The 15,448-nt window shown below is 50.8% G+C and overlaps 5 protein-coding genes across 5 annotated transcripts; 2 read left to right on the forward strand and 3 right to left on the reverse strand.

The window, feature by feature from the left end:
- Positions 1 to 73: 73 nt before the first annotated feature.
- On the reverse strand, positions 74 to 6,588 carry DSM5745_11120 (uncharacterized protein; the record flags this gene model as incomplete). Its single annotated transcript, XM_026753136.1, has 2 exons — positions 74 to 1,953; positions 2,016 to 6,588. 2 exons carry the CDS (start codon positions 6,586 to 6,588, stop codon positions 74 to 76), a joined length of 6,453 nt encoding a protein of 2,150 aa, XP_026598211.1.
- A 607-nt stretch (positions 6,589 to 7,195) lies between these two features.
- On the forward strand, positions 7,196 to 8,326 carry DSM5745_11121 (pyridoxal phosphate-dependent aminotransferase; the record flags this gene model as incomplete). The annotated part of the gene is made up of 1 exon (XM_026753137.1): positions 7,196 to 8,326. The coding sequence occupies one exon, from the start codon at positions 7,196 to 7,198 to the stop codon at positions 8,324 to 8,326; it is 1,131 nt and encodes a 376-aa protein (XP_026598212.1).
- A 79-nt stretch (positions 8,327 to 8,405) lies between these two features.
- DSM5745_11122 (uncharacterized protein) lies at positions 8,406 to 10,036 on the reverse strand (the record flags this gene model as incomplete). Its single annotated transcript, XM_026753138.1, has 2 exons — positions 8,406 to 8,753; positions 8,831 to 10,036. 2 exons carry the CDS (start codon positions 10,034 to 10,036, stop codon positions 8,406 to 8,408), a joined length of 1,554 nt encoding a protein of 517 aa, XP_026598213.1.
- Positions 10,037 to 10,433: 397 nt separating this feature from the next.
- Positions 10,434 to 11,086, forward strand: DSM5745_11123 (uncharacterized protein; the record flags this gene model as incomplete). Its single annotated transcript, XM_026753139.1, has 2 exons — positions 10,434 to 10,723; positions 10,828 to 11,086. 2 exons carry the CDS (start codon positions 10,434 to 10,436, stop codon positions 11,084 to 11,086), a joined length of 549 nt encoding a protein of 182 aa, XP_026598214.1.
- Positions 11,087 to 11,344: 258 nt separating this feature from the next.
- Positions 11,345 to 12,676, reverse strand: DSM5745_11124 (uncharacterized protein; the record flags this gene model as incomplete). The annotated part of the gene is made up of 2 exons (XM_026753140.1): positions 11,345 to 12,354; positions 12,670 to 12,676. 2 exons carry the CDS (start codon positions 12,674 to 12,676, stop codon positions 11,345 to 11,347), a joined length of 1,017 nt encoding a protein of 338 aa, XP_026598215.1.
- Positions 12,677 to 15,448: the final 2,772 nt, after the last annotated feature.

Here is a 15,448-nt window from a genome sequence, read left to right on the forward strand (position 1 = left end):
ATAATAAAAGCAGATTGTATAATAACTACTACGACAGACAGTCACGGAACAGCCACCATGAAGCCACAGTCCACTAAAGGGCCACCTGCGAAAGCTCGTCGGCAGCCTGGATCAAGACATCACGAAGCAAGAAAAACCACTCCTTCACACGGTCCAGATGCCGGACGCGTGAGTCGTATTCCAGCTTCAACTCCAGCTCCCCGCGAGCCCCAGAAACAACGACCTCAAACAACGAGAAGTGGCGGGCGTCAGGGTCGAGGTCGTTGCGGCCATGGTCAACCGCGATGTCGTCCGCCGGCCGAAACAGGGCATCGGGGGATTCCAGCTGCGGATTGACGCCCTGGAAGTTCAACACGAACTCCATCGGGCCCTTTGGCTGCAGGGTGTGCCCGTCGGGATGGAAATGGCGCGCGGTGAAGTATGCCCATCCGTTCATCGGCACCGCTCGTCGCGCGGCTTTGGTGCGCTGGATTGTTTCCAGCAAGGGTTGATGCGGCGAGTCGACGGCAACCACGACGGGCCAGAGGGTAGAGAACCAGCCCACTGTTTGGGAGAGGTCGAGACGCGAGCGCTCCCAGGGTTCTCGGCCGTGGCCGGCATTCCATACGACCGGGGCGGGGCGGTCATGGAATACCTGTGTGAAGCTTTGGATGATTGCGGTATGGAAGAGCTCGATGGGCTGAGCGTCCAGGGCCGTGTGGGCGAGGCTGAGCAGCTGCTTTGTCGTCTGCGTGTTCAACTTGAAGCTGAGCACCTGGATATCGCTCCACGTGCTGGGTCGCTCCGCCATTCCCCAAAACTCGGCATACGATACTTGCAGATGTTGAGAGTAATCGTCTGGCGAAGGGAGTGTAGTGGATGGCGCCAACATTGTCTGCACGAATTCAGCCTGCATTCGGTTCCATACAGGGAAGTCCAGAGGGCAAGGGGGCAATGGGCCGTCGTTCCGGAGCACAGTCTCCAGATCACCAAGGATGATACGCCAGGACACCGGATCCATGACAAGATGGTGTGCAACCAGGAACAGGAAGCTGGCAGTGCCGACGTGGATTCGATTGACCGCTAAAAGGGGACCGTTTACTAAATCCAGCGTCCGCTGACTACTGTCCAATTGAAGCTGCATTTCGTCCACTGTCTCGAGCTGGTGACATTCAAACCGATAGGACGAGCGCGCATCGGCTGTTACCATCTGCTCCCACCTCCCCTCGTGCTTCCCAAAGCGGGCTCGCAGCATGGCGTGGCGCTCCACGACTGCTTCGACTGCCTGGACCAACCTCGCCTCCGAAGCGGGCTTGACAAGCCTGACAAGCAGGGTTTGGTTGAAGTGATTAAATGCTCGCGGCTGGCTGTCGAAGAAGATTGCCTGGATTGGTGAGAGCGCGTACCATGTATCTACCTGGACGCTCCCTGTGCCAGCAGCCGAGGTAGAATCACCTTGCCGCTCGCTTTGGGTCGCGAGGGCGCCCTGAACATACTTTGCAAGCTGGGCGACCGTGCGATGAAGAAAGACATCTGGTGTGGAGATGGACAAGCCTCTCCGGCGGCATTGCGCAACAAGCTGCATCACGGTGATGGAGTCGCCTCCAAGGTGGAAGAAACTGTCGTCGACACTGATCCTTTCGACGGGCTGATTGAGCACAGTGCCGAACGCTTGACATATCGTTGTCTCTAGCCTTGAATTCGGCGGTCGTATGGCCCGGTCCCCTGCTGACAACTCGTACAGCCTCAAGTCCTCCAGGGAGAGCGGTGCTGCCAACTCCCGTAGTGCCTTCCTATCCACTTTGCCCGACGGCGAAAGAGGTATGTGGCTTAAGGCCAGGAATGCCGTGGGAACCATGTAGCTCGGGAGAGCTCGTTGCAAGCTCGTGGATAAATCCTTCAGCTGCGACTGCAGGGACACACCTGTTTCGGGAGGAGTATGCTGTCCTCGCCTTGCCCGGTATGAGAAGGCATCTGAATATAGGCAACTAGCATCGGCGCTGCCACGCCATCCGGTCGAACCAGCTCGACTGCACACTGCCAGCCCGCCGGCAGAAGCTGCTGCAGATGATGCTCAATCTCCCCCAGCTCAATGCGCTGACCACGCAACTTGACCTGCTTGTCCTTGCGGCCAACGTACCGCAGGGAACCATCACCAGCGTACTGCACCAGATCGCCAGTGGCATAGAATCGCGCAGCATGAATATCATCTGTAGGCGGCAACGACGCCAGCCACCGGGGATGCTTGAAGAAGCAACAGTTGGCCTTTGCGTCACCGTTGAGATACCCGCGCCCAACAATTGGACCCTGGAGGATAAGCTCGCCCACCGCTCCAATGGGGAGCAGCCGGTTGCGATCTCCCGGATCGACGACCCAGCAAGCGCCGCCGGTGGGATATCCAATATCCAGCGGGCAGGAGTCATGCTTCATTGGCGCCCGGGCAACCGTGCTGCATGAGCACTCTGCAGGCCCATAGACATTGATGAGATAAACCCTGTCACACCACCTGTCAATGTCGGCTTTGAGCATACTTTCCCCGCCGAGGGCCAGGGCTCGCAGCGAGGGGACTTCGTCTGGATCCAATAGACGCGCCACGGACGGGGTCAGATCCGCCAAGGTGGCACCAAACTCGGCGATCGTAACGGCGAGGTTATCCTTGAGACTGGCCGGATTGGGGATGCAGACACAGGCGCCCTGCATCAGCGGAAGGAGGTGATCGGAGACGCTGACATCGAATGCATAGGATGCGAACTGGAAGACCCTGGTTGTGCGATCGATTCCATTCAAAGCACTGTACGCACTGGCACTGGTGCTGAAGGAGAGGTGTTCGATAACCACAGCCTTGGGAAGACCGGTGGACCCGGAGGTGAAGATGATGTAGAGGGCCTGCTGTGGATGGACGACGGGGAGCTGGCTTTCCGAGCTGGAGCAAGGGCTACAGACGTCTCGAGACAGAACCAGAACCTCAGGGAGGAGCTTCCTGGCCAAGGCAGCGCAGTCGCTGGATGCCACTACAAGTGCGGCATCGATGATACCGCACATATGCTCCAGGCGTCCCAGTGGGAGTGAGGGCTCCAAGAGCACAAATGTACCGCCAGCCCTGATGATCCCAAGGATTGCAACGGGCGTCCAGAAGGACTTGTGCATCAATATTGGCACCCGGAATCCCCTGTGCACCCCTCTAGCCAGCAGATAGCATGCCAGGGACTGGGACAGCTCGTCCAGCTCGCGGTATGTTAACATCCCGTCCCATGCGTGGACTGCTGGAGCGTCTGGCGTCTGTTCGCAATGGGACAGGATCACGTCGTGGACACAGAGGTCGACAGATGGAGGTAGATGCTCATTCCACCGGAGAAGCTGTGTCAGCCCCTCTCGGCCGGCCTCCTTGAGATCACCCACACGGAGGGAGTCGCGGCTGCTCTGGTCGTCTAGTATGCGCTCGGTAACATGTGCCATCTGATGGATGACCATCTCAAGGATCCGAGGGTCAATGACATGGGGATCATACGTGGTCTTGAACCGGATTCCGGAGGCTGTAGGCTCGCACACCACATTCACCGCATAGGTGCTCTCGGCCCAGTGGGAGGCTGAGTCCGAGCCATCATGGCCAGGAACGGGGGTGAACAGGCTGGATCTCGGAACAAACTCTTGCCCCTCTGCTTGGACAACCAACAGGCTCTGGAACCGGCAGGCATGACCTGCCTCCGGCCCCATCCTGCTGATCTGTAGCAGCCCGTCCTGTTCAAACGGAATCATCTGCATCGCCTTGGTATGTATCGCACTCAGGGCAGCGGCGCATGTGTCCTCGGGCTTTAGCTGTATGCGGAAAGGGACCGTGGCAACGGTCGGGCCCGTCATGTCGGCAATTCCAGGGATTGGCAAACTGCGCCCGGTTACGACGGTCCCGAACACGACGTCAGTGCTGTCGGCGTAGGTCGCTAGCACCATCGCCCATGCAAGACGAATGACTGTGGATATGGTGAAGTCGCCTTGTCCGCGGGATGATGGGCTCCTGTCGACCGTACACTCAAAGGACGCAGTAGGGTGGACAATGCGGTCATCCAACGGAGGGCTTGGGAAATGGGTGCAATCCAGCCCCTCGAACTCGTCCTTCCAGTAGGCGTGCGAGGCGGCTATATCGTGCTGGGTGAGATGGCGTATGAACCCAGCAAACTGCCGACCGCGCAGAGGTGCCGCATGATACGCGGCATCGAGGTCCTCGAGCAGAATGGGCAGTGACCAGCCGTCATACATTGAGTGATGCAGCGTCAGCACAAAGTAGCGAGCCCCGGACTCGGCGTCTGCTAGAATGGCATAATAACTCAACGGACGCCCCAGGCCGAATGTGATCTCGTTCTGTTGGGCAAGGTAGTCCGGCAGACTGGTCCCGTATGTCCAGGCTGGGTTCGTGCGCAGGACAACCTGGTACAGCTTTCCATGGTCACTTTGGATCAGCCGAGTCCTCAAGATGCCGTGGGCATCGACCGTCTTGTCCCACGCGGCCTGGAGCCGCTCGAGGTGGACAGATTCGTCCAACCTCAGGGGCAGATGTGCCGCGTATGCTCCCGTCCGCTTTACAGAAAGGGACATCAGCCCTTCCTGGAGTGCCGTGGCTGGGTACATATCCTCGACCTGTTGCACAGGTATCGCACATTGAGCTGCCCCCTGCAAAGACAAAGACGCTGCGTCGGATCCAAGCAGAGAGAACGGGGGGACCGGTGCATTCCCTGCAGCGTCTGTGGTACCCTGCAGAGCCTGCGCAATTGACGAGAGGCGAGAATGGCGGAATACATCTGCAAACTGCAATCGGAGCCCGCGGTCTTCTGCGAGACCAACCAAGCGGATGGCGGAGATGGAATCGGCCCCGTGTTGGAGGAAGGTGTCCTCCATCCCGAGCTCTTCCTCTGGGACGTTCAAGACCGAGGCACAGAGCTCCCGAAGCAGATATTCAGATGCCGTAATGGGCTCGCGTTTCTCACGGGCAGCAACCATGTATAGCCCGATGTCATGCTTGCTCAGGGACGTGGCTTGGTTGCACAGGCGGTTTCTGTCCGCCTTTCCAGACAGGGACAGGGGAACTTCGTGAACCGGTATGAAGACTCTGGGGATCATGGCCTGCGGCAGTCGTTCGGCCAGCCGTGGCTGAGCGGCCGCAGTCTGTTGTCGGAACACATCACTCGGTATGATGAACAGAGAGTCTGGCTGCCCTTGAATCACCCTCTGTCCGAGCTCGATGAATGCCACCAGCTCACAGCGCGATGAATTGTCCATCACAATCTGCTCCACGATGACCTGGTCGGCGCCATCAAAGGACTGCTTCAGCTGGTATTCGATCTCCCCCAATTCAATCCGCTGCCCGCGGACCTTAACCTGCCTGTCCTTGCGGCCAACAAACCGCAGGCTCCCATCCGGCTGCTGGCGAACAAGGTCCCCGGTCTTGTAGAATCGACGTGATGTCGGGAGAGAAGGCGAATGCGCCGCCCATGCTGGATCGGTAATGAAGGCGGCTCGCGTCAAGCCGTCATTGTTGAGGTATCCGCGCGCGAGAATGGGGCCCCCGATGAGTAGCTCTCCGATGCTGCCCATGGGGACGAGTTCGTCGCGGTCATCCTCCTTGACCACCCAGCATGTGCCGCCGCTCGCCCAGCCAATGTTGGATGGGTCGTCCCCTGGCTTAACGCCTACTCTCAATGTGCTCGACACACAACACTCCGCAGGCCCATAGACCTGGACGAGCCTGATGGAGCCCCAAGCGAGTAGATTATCAGCCGTAACAGCCTCGCCGCCCAGGATAACAGTATGGATAGAAGGGACCTGTTCAGGACGCAGGGTGCGTGCCAGCGAGGGGGTGATGTCCATCGTATTAGCCCCCATGCTCTGGATTGCGGCCCGAATGCTATTGAGTCTCTGGTCCTCGGACGGGATGCAGATGCAGCCGCCTGCGAACAGGGCCGCCAGATGGTCGTTGACGCTTACATCGAAGGAATACGACGCAAACTGTAGCATCCGAGTGGTTGTATTGACGCCTACCTTCTGGCAATACGCGGCCAAGCTGGTAGCCATGGCAGCGTGCTCAACCACCACCCCCTTGGGGGTCCCTGTGGATCCTGAGGTGAAGACCACAAAGGCCGGGTCTGATGCCTGGGCGCATCTCGATCCAGGGCATTGCTTTGGCTCAGAACTGTCAAGCTTGTCCGGAAGACTCTCGTCGAGGTAGACGACACGCGGTCCAAGCTCCGAGGCTCTGATGGCCATGGACGTGGAAGAGAGAACGACCTCTGCGCCGAGTTGCGCGCACATATCCTTGAGCCGCAGTATGGGGCTCGAGGCATCCATGAGCACAAATGCGCCGCCAGCACGAAGAACCCCCATGATTGCCACTGGAGTCCACTTGGACTTTTCGACGTAGATGGGCACAAACGCCCCCGGGCCAACTCCATGGGAGGCCAGGACGCCTGTTAGCTTCGATGATAACTGATCAAGCTCCGCATACGTCCAATGTCCATCCCATGCCCTTATGGCCACCGCTTCGGGCTGTTTGGTAAAATGCTGCTCAATGGCTTCATGGACCGTGGTCTCACGGACGCTAGGATGATCTTCGTCGGACATTGCGGGTGAGACGAGGTGTGAGGATTGAGTGAGGTTGGATCTGCTTGAAGCAAGAGCAGCAGTACAAGCACGATGCTCACGAACACCCAACTCAGTCTTGTTCGGCTCTGCGGGGGTGGCTTGGTCCCTGAAAGTCCGCGCCTGGAAGTTGTTGCTTTTTTCCCCTTTGCTGACCAACAGTGCAGGTGTGTTTGCTTCCCAATCTGCAGCAAGCTGCTAGCTCCAGCTATTGCCTGGCTTGGCCCTGTCAGAGGTGCGATCACAGGGCTGCGTACATGGGCTCCGTTCAAACCCCAATTGATGACACGTCCAACATGGAGTGGTTGGGGTACATGTCCGGCAAGGGCATCCAACGCACCCCGAGCACACTACCGTCACGACGTGGCACCAGCCAGGCCAGACGCAGCAACAGTTACATAATGACAACTGGATAACCCGGTTCCCGGAGCAGGTCAAACATGACGCCCATAATTGGGCCATGGCACCTCCTGCTTCGTCATTACCGTGGCCTCTCCCATTCCATTTCAATCTCTCTCATCCCAAATCTCCTGTTTTCTCACCAGCACGTCTTCCTGGCAGTCTTGAATCTCGGGTAGTCAGAGGAAAAATGGACTACCGACGCATGGCCATCGAGAAGGAGGCCCCCGAAGAGGTGGGCGCTGTCATCAGGTACAATCTGTCCGAGAGCGCCATCTCCGACCAAACCCTGCAAAGTCTCCAGGTTACGATTCCTGCCGATCTCGTCCTGACATACACGGAGCACCGAGGAAGCCAGAGGATCCGATCAATCATCTCGCAGACATCAGGTGGGGCATTAACGCCGGACGACATTCTCATCACGGCGGGCGCGTCAACATCGCTGTTCATCGTGGCCACAGCCTTGCTCCGTCCGCAGGACCACCTGATCATCACCCGGCCCAACTACGCAACGAACCTGGAGACCCCGCGTGCGATCGGCTGTCAGACGACGGTGGTCGACCTCGCATTCGAGGATGGGTTCCGCCTCGAGCTTGACGGCATTGCCCGCGCCGTTCGCCCGGGCGTGACCAAGCTGATCAGCATCTGTTCCCCCAACAACCCAACCGGCAGCGTCATCCCCGCAGAGCAGCTAGTCCAGTTGGCAAGCCTGGCCGGGGCGCATGGCTGCTACCTGCTCGTCGACGAGACGTACATCGATCTGACGTACCCCGGGGCCGGCGAGTCTCCTCCGCCTCCCATGGCCGCCACCCTTGGAGACCATATCATTGGCGTCTCGTCCATGTCCAAGGCGTACGGGGTGCCTGGGATCCGGGTCGGGTGGCTATCTACCACGAACCCAGAGCTGCAAGAGTCCTTTCTCGCCGCGAAAGAGCAGATCAGCATCTGCGGCAGCGTTCTGGATGAGCTGGTCGCAGAGCAAGTCCTCGCGCGCCGTGATGAACTGCTGGCGCAGACCAGGGCGGAGATGAAGCGTCGGCGGGACCTGGTGGCTGCCTGGATCGAGGCCGAGGCGGACTTGCTTGAATGGGTCCCCCCGCAAGCCGGCGTCATGTGTTTTGTCAAGATGAGGAAGGTGCCCCTCGGAGGCACGGGGGCTTTCTATCACCGGCTGCTACACGAGCATGGGGTCTATGTTGGGCCGGGGCGGTGGTTCGATCGTCCGGACACGTTCTTTCGGCTGGGCTTTGGATGGCCGTCGAGCGAGGACCTACAGGCTGGTCTACAAGCGATATCCTTGGTTCTGAGGTCGGTGGCTTGATTGATTCTTCATCTTGTCTGGTTGCGGAACATGCTTCGTCCACGTTTAGCCAATGCAGTGAATACTACCTAGAACATAGCTAATCCAACCTCCGGAAGACAATCTCACATCTCAAGCCGCTCGGCACAGCGTCATGGGTACTCAGTTGCCTCATGGACTCCACTGTGCAGGAGTCAGCGAGCGCCGTCTCATAGTGAAGGTATATGCCGGCGATGAGCATCTTGATTTCCATTGTGGCAAGCGCCTTCCCCAGACAGAGTCGCGCCCCGTGTCCGAATGGAATCAAATAGGCTTCTCTCTCCCTGGCACGGCCTTGGGCGTCGTTCTGCAGCCAGTGCTCTGGCCTGAAGCTATCTGGGTCCGGAAACACTGTTCCTCTCCGCTGCAGTGATGTAACCGCGCTGGTTACAATGATCTGTCTCAGGCCCTGCGTGTCAGCTTCAGGACACACCGCACAGAGGTCAACAGGGTAACACATAGGGTGGGCACTGGGGGGTGACGTACCCCCTCCGGTAGAAAGAGACCAGATACTACTCGTCCCCCGGACGGTACCACCCGTTCTGCCCTGCCACTCGATGCCGGGTGCAGTCGGTACACCTCTTTCAGGCAGGCTTCCATGATCGGCAGTTGATTCACGGCTGAAAATGGCGGCACGCACTCCGAGCTTTCGCGCAGCTGCCGCACTTCGTCTGCCAGCCGCCTTTGCCAGCCTGGGCTTGCGCTCAGATGATAGAGGAAGTACGTGGCGGTCACTGCGATGGTGGCCTCGGCCGCGTTGATGTTGTCGAGGACCTCGGCAGCTATGAACTCGCGGCTCAAACCGGCGCTCTTTTGCCCTGCACCGAGACTCTGCTGCTCGCCATGGTAACGGGCAGCTAATTTTCCCAGCAGGCACCGAGGGTTTGGCGTCGAGCTCTGCAGTATGTGGCTCGTCCTTTCGCGGCTCCAGCGGGACAGCTTCTTGTCGGCCTGTAGATACTCGAGGCTGGGCATGACGCTGCTCGCGACGGAGGTGGCCGCCTCGAAGAGCCTGGGGAACAGCACACGGAATGGGCCCCAGCGTTGGAGATGCTTTAGATGGCGTAGAATCTCACGCTCCCGCTCATAGGCCAGGTCTTCAACCGTCCTCGTGCCATGGCCATGGCCAAACACGATGTATGTTATGATGTCGAACCCATACCAGTCAGTCAACGCATATACATCGACATTTGTGCCCTCCTGGCTCCGCCGCCGGATGTATCCAAGGACGGCCGTCACTCTCTCCTGGATGTGGGCCTCGATATCGGGGCGCGTGTAGATGTTCGAGGCTTGGTAGAACGACGAGGTTAGGGCTCTCTTGCGCTGGTGATCTCTGTATGGGCGAGTCGCAAACATGGAGCGGTGGCCTCTTTCGGCAAAGTGGTCGAAGTAGGCGCTCTTGGGGAACTGGTTGGTCGAGCTGTAGATATCCTTGATCCCCTGGCATGACGCAACGGATACTTCGTTGGGCCCAATGCAGACTACGGGGCCGTAGCGGGCGTGCCAGCTTGCGATTGCTTCGTTACGTTGAAGCCGGAGCTCGTGGAAACTGAGCTTGATCCGCAGGAACTTGTTCAGCAGCGGGCTAGGGACATGCCGCAGCCGCATATAGAGACACAATCCGCGGAGAGCCATCCCCGTCAAGACAACGGAGACCAGCAAGAGAGAAAGCGATGCATAGTGCAAAGGCATGATGAATTGTTGACACTAGACCTTGAAGCAGGCCGTACAGACAGTACCCCAACACTGTGATTTATACCCCGGTCCCCAGCCAGCCCGCCATCCATGGCCCTGGCATCCCGCTTGATATTTACCCCGCGGATTACAGGGGCCACTTTTCAGGGCCGGACTGCTTACTTGCCTACAGTGCATATGTTCGTGTAACTTGTCTGCTTACTTGCATAGAGCACGTATGCTCGGGTGACTGGCCTTGGAGAGACCTGCATGGAAGAAAGCGCCCTCGGTAACCCATCCTGCGGCAGGCAAATGCAGGGAAGCAATGGGACAAGCCCAGTGACGGCGACCACATAAAGGTACGCTCGCCCCCGGCCGCTCCGATGCCCCAAGTCCATCGACTCAGGCATGCAGCATGAGCGAATCCACGACGATCCCTGTGCTGAACCTTTCCCTTGCGCGCTCTCCGACCACCAAGCCGCAATTCCTGTCCAAGCTCCGAGATGCCCTGGTGCGCGTCGGGTTCTTCTATCTCGAGAACCACCCGGTCCCAGAACAGGTGCAGCAGGAGGCCATGCAGGAATCGCGGCATCTCTTCGCCCTCCCACTGCAGAAGTGCGAGGTCGACATTGTGAATAGGAGGCACTTCTTTGGCCACATCAGGACGGGCAGCGAGGTCACCAATGGCGGAGCCGCGGGATTGTAGTGAGAGCTTCGTGGTATGTCCATCCATTGTGTGCCTGGTTGTTCTTGCCTCTTGGGCACCGGTGTCTCGTCATGACCCATCTGCTCCAGCAGGGGACGCACAGCTGCCTGGAGGTGCAGACCCAAGCGGGCGTGTGGATTGCCGCCCCCCCGTTGCCCGGCACGCTGGTGCTGAACATTGGCCGCATGCTCGAATGCAGCACCCATGGCGTGTGCGCGGCGACAACCATCGATTCGACGGTAGGGAATTATCTGTTCCTTGCGTATCTGACTGGCTTTCCCGATGTCGCTGCAAGGTGGTACCCTGCACTGCTATCACGAGCTGTGAACAAACAGTTGGAACTCCAGGTTCTTGGTCATTAAGTAACCGGCATGAGAGTGCCAGTGTCTGATCGTGTGTACTGTCCTTCCTTCTGTATTGAATGATGTCCGAGCTCTTCATTCCATGGGTGCCAAGTGGAAAGTGAATGTTGCTTTATATTATTTCTGAGAAACTGCAGCTCCTGCCCCATGAGTTGGATATATTTCTCTCTAGAACGTAGTCTTCAGGGATCTTATAATGATAAACGGACGTAGCCAATCGGCCTCTCACTAGGTACTCTAAAGGGAATGAATTGAACTTCATGTCGGCTTCTCAATGCTACAGAGATACCTGTACAGATTGTCGACTGCGGCCCTGGAGCTGGCCCTCTGCGCCGTATTGGTGGCCGCCCCAATGTGCGGAGTGCTGACCACGTTCAGGTTCTCCCACAGCTGGCCATACTTTTCCACAGATGGAGGCTCTTGCTCATGGCAGTCCAGCCCAGCGCCCCAGAGGTGACCTTCAGACAGAACGCGAGTCAGGTCTTCTTCGTTGACGATGCCCCCTCGGGCGGCATTGATGAGGATGGCATCCGGCTTCATCTGTCGAAGCTGCTCGTAGGAGATGAGGTTGCGCGTCTCGGCAGTCAGTGGAATGTGCAGCGTGAGTACATCCGCCTCCTCAATAACTTCTTGCAGAGTCTGCGCTCGGCGATGTGGAAGATGAGACCAGGCATTGTCAGACATGTACGCATCAAACGCAATCAGCTTCGCATCGAAGCCCCCGTAGAAGATTTCAGCCACAGTTCGACCAATGTTGCCCATTCCAATAATGCCAATGGTCTTCTTGTGCAGCGTCAAGCCCGTGCAGGTCTCCTTGGGAACCGGAGCCGTCATTTGCCGCGTGGTGATGGATCGGATGGTCCGCGCGACAGTCATGCTGAGTGCCACCACGAGCTCGGCGACGTCTCTCGCGTTGGCGCCTGGCGTATTAAGAATCTTGATTCCTCGCTTGGCACAGGCTGCCTGATCGATCTTGTCAATGCCGACTCCATGCTTTCCAATGGCAAGCAGGTTGGGAGCGCGAGCGATGTCGTCCGCAGTGACATAAGATCCGCGGACCAGGATCGCGGTGGCATGCTCTCTCCAGTTGCTCAGCTCGTTGTCTCCTGGAACGACGACGTTCCAGAGCGTCTTTGCGTGCTCGACCGCATCGGGGTGCAGGGTGTCGATGAAATAGACCGTTCGCTTGTCGCTGGAGACCGGTTTCACCTTTACAACTCTTAGTAATCTAGGGGTACCTTTGAATAAGGGCTCCAGACGCTTTAAAACTATTATAAATATATATTTTTACTATTTTAATTTTATTTTTAACTTTTTTTTCCTTTTTTTATTACTCCCCGCGGTATAATAGCTAAAACTAAGGTATATACCCTTAATTAATTTATAAGCCTTAATTTAGCTAACTTTACCCGGCTATAAGATTTCTTATTCTCCTTTAACCTTTATATTATAAAAAATAAAAAAAAAAAGAGCCCTAGTAAGCCTATCTTTTTCTTTTTATTATTAAAAATAATAATATATTAACTTTTTAACCTAGCCTAGCTATAAAGGCCCTTTATAATTAACTTAATAAATAAAAATACTAAGCATATATTAAGCGCGAAGTTTTTATAAGCTTTATAATTATTATTAATAGCTTTATAGCTAGGTAAAAAACTTAAAATTAAAAAGCCTTTACCTATAATATTTATAATAAATTTATATACTTTATTTTTTTAAAGGGCTACATTAATATTAATAATATTAATTATATTTTTTTATATATATATAGCTAGCCTGCCACTATAATAATTTTTAATAAAATTATTACCTAAGAAAAAATAAGTTTAATCCCTAAAAACTTAGGGGCTTAACCCACCTTTTTTAAAATAAGTTTTTTTATCTTAACTAATACTACCTTGGGTAAGGTGCCCTTATTAAGTATTTTAATAGTTTAATTAACATGTAATAGCTTTATTATAGCCTTAACTATGTAAAATAATTATAAGGTATTAATTACTTTTTTTAATAATAAGTTAATAGCATGCCTTAAAATATATATTATTTAGCAAGCTTTTATTAAGTACGTGCTAAAACTAACTATAATTATAATTATTTTTAAAATTAATATTACTTACACGGGCTAGGCTATTATTTTTAATAACTTTTTTATTAAAAATTTTTTAATAATTAAAAAAGTAGTTAGTATAATTTACTATACCCTAGGTATTACTAATATATATATCCCTTAAAAATAATATAATTATATAGTATAAAAAGTGCCCAGCACTATCCTAGTATATAATAATAGTAAAATAAATATTATTAAGCTAATTTAAAATAAAGTTATAACTTAAATAAAATTAAAGCTAGTTAGGCTTGCTTTTTTAAAATATAGGCCTAATTTTAATACTAAGCATATTACCTAGGTAATTTTTTTTTTAAAGTAGCTTAAAACCTTTATATTATTTAACTAAAGTAAGTATTATTAGCTTATTAAAAAGCACTAATTAATTTTTTAATATAACCCTAGCTATTAAAAATATTACTACCTAATATATTATAATTATATAGCATGCTATATATAGTATAATATAATAGTTATAAATTACTTAAATTTTATTAGCCTAAATTATAAAAACCTTGCACGCTGCGCGAACTATCTAGGCCTTTAATTAGTTAAATATAATAATTATTTAGTAGCCCCTAGGCGCAAGAACAGAACTTTAGTTTACTTATTTAAAAAAAAACTTAATAACATGCGCTATTATAACACCTACTAGTACTAAAATATACACGCCTAGGTTAATATTAATACCTAGCTTTAAATAAAAATTATAAGATTTTTATTTTAAAAAAATTCCTAAAAGCACGCCGCGGAAAAGCCAAAGGTAAATAAGTAAGGTTTTATAATAATTACTAATTATTATACCCCGCGGTTTAATACTTTTACTAGTAATTAAAATTTTAGGTAATTTTTTATTAAATTAATTTAATTAGCCCTAGTTAATACAGGTATATTTTTTTTATTTTAAGTAATAAAAATTAATGCTAAGACCCCCTTTAAGCTTTAATATTAAAGTACTAAAAAAGGTACCATGGTAACTACTACTATAATAATATTTAATAATAGTAGGATTTTATTATTTACTAGGTAAATATAAGTAAATTTATACCTAGCTATACTATAATCTTATAACTAGCTTATAAATAAAATTATAATATTACTTATATTTAAAAGCCTTAAACCACTATAAGTATAAAAACTTAAAATTACTTAGTATATAAGTACTACGCGCTAGTAAATACCTAAAATAATTATAAAAACTAGCTAAAAAAGTACTTTAAAATACTTACCTATATTTATAAAGGGGAAGTGCTGCATGTTAAATAATATTATTTAATATAAAATTAAAACATGCTTTAGCTTATAATAAATAATATTAAGGTTTTAAATATATATTAAAAACTAATTACTTATAAAATAGTTAACTACCTAGTTATACTAATTCCTACCTTAAACTATGTAATTAATAAGGATTTTAACATTATTTATAATACCTTTAAGCCTGGGGTAAATAACCTATATTATAGTAGTAAAATTACTAAATAGGCTAGTAATAATAATATTAATTATATTAGCAAGCTAGGTATAGCTATATATAAAGCTAGCCATGTTTTTAACCTAATTTTTTTAAATATTTTTTTTACCTGCACGCTAGTAATACCTAAGTTATATAATAACTTTAATTACTAAACTTTAGTTACTATAGTACCAGGGCGCGGGAAAAAAATATTAAAATAATATTATTATAATATACTAAATTATAAGCTTAAGCGCCTGGCTAGGCTAATAAAAAATAAAATAATATACCTTTTTTAACCCGGGAAGCTAAAAAATATAAAAATATTAAATTAATATACTAAATCCCTTAATAATATTATTATAAAAGCTATATAAATAATTAATAAATACCTTAACCTAGGGAGCTATAGCACCCCTTAGTAATTAATTAAATATATAAAAAATTACCAAGCCTAGGTGGTAAACCCTACCCTAAAATAAAAAAAGTAGTTTTTAATTATAATTTATAAAACTAAGCACGCGTACTAAACTAAGATAATTAATAATATTAAAAATAATTAAAAATTATACTAAATAATAATATAATATAAGCTAGAGCCTAGGCTTAAGGCTCCCCTATTATTAATAAATAATAAAGTAATTAAAAATATATAAAAAAAGGCTAATATTTTATAAAAAATTATACTAAAGTATTTTAGTATAAATAATAATTTAAACTTTAATTCCCTGGTACTAAAGCACTAGCAAGAAGATAAGTACCTTTATTAATTAAAAAAAATCTTGCTAAAAAAGGTTAA

This window comes from Aspergillus mulundensis (genome assembly GCF_003369625.1).
Source record: "Aspergillus mulundensis strain DSM 5745 chromosome Unknown scaffold_21, whole genome shotgun sequence".
NCBI classification, from domain to species: Eukaryota; Fungi; Ascomycota; class Eurotiomycetes; order Eurotiales; family Aspergillaceae; genus Aspergillus; species Aspergillus mulundensis.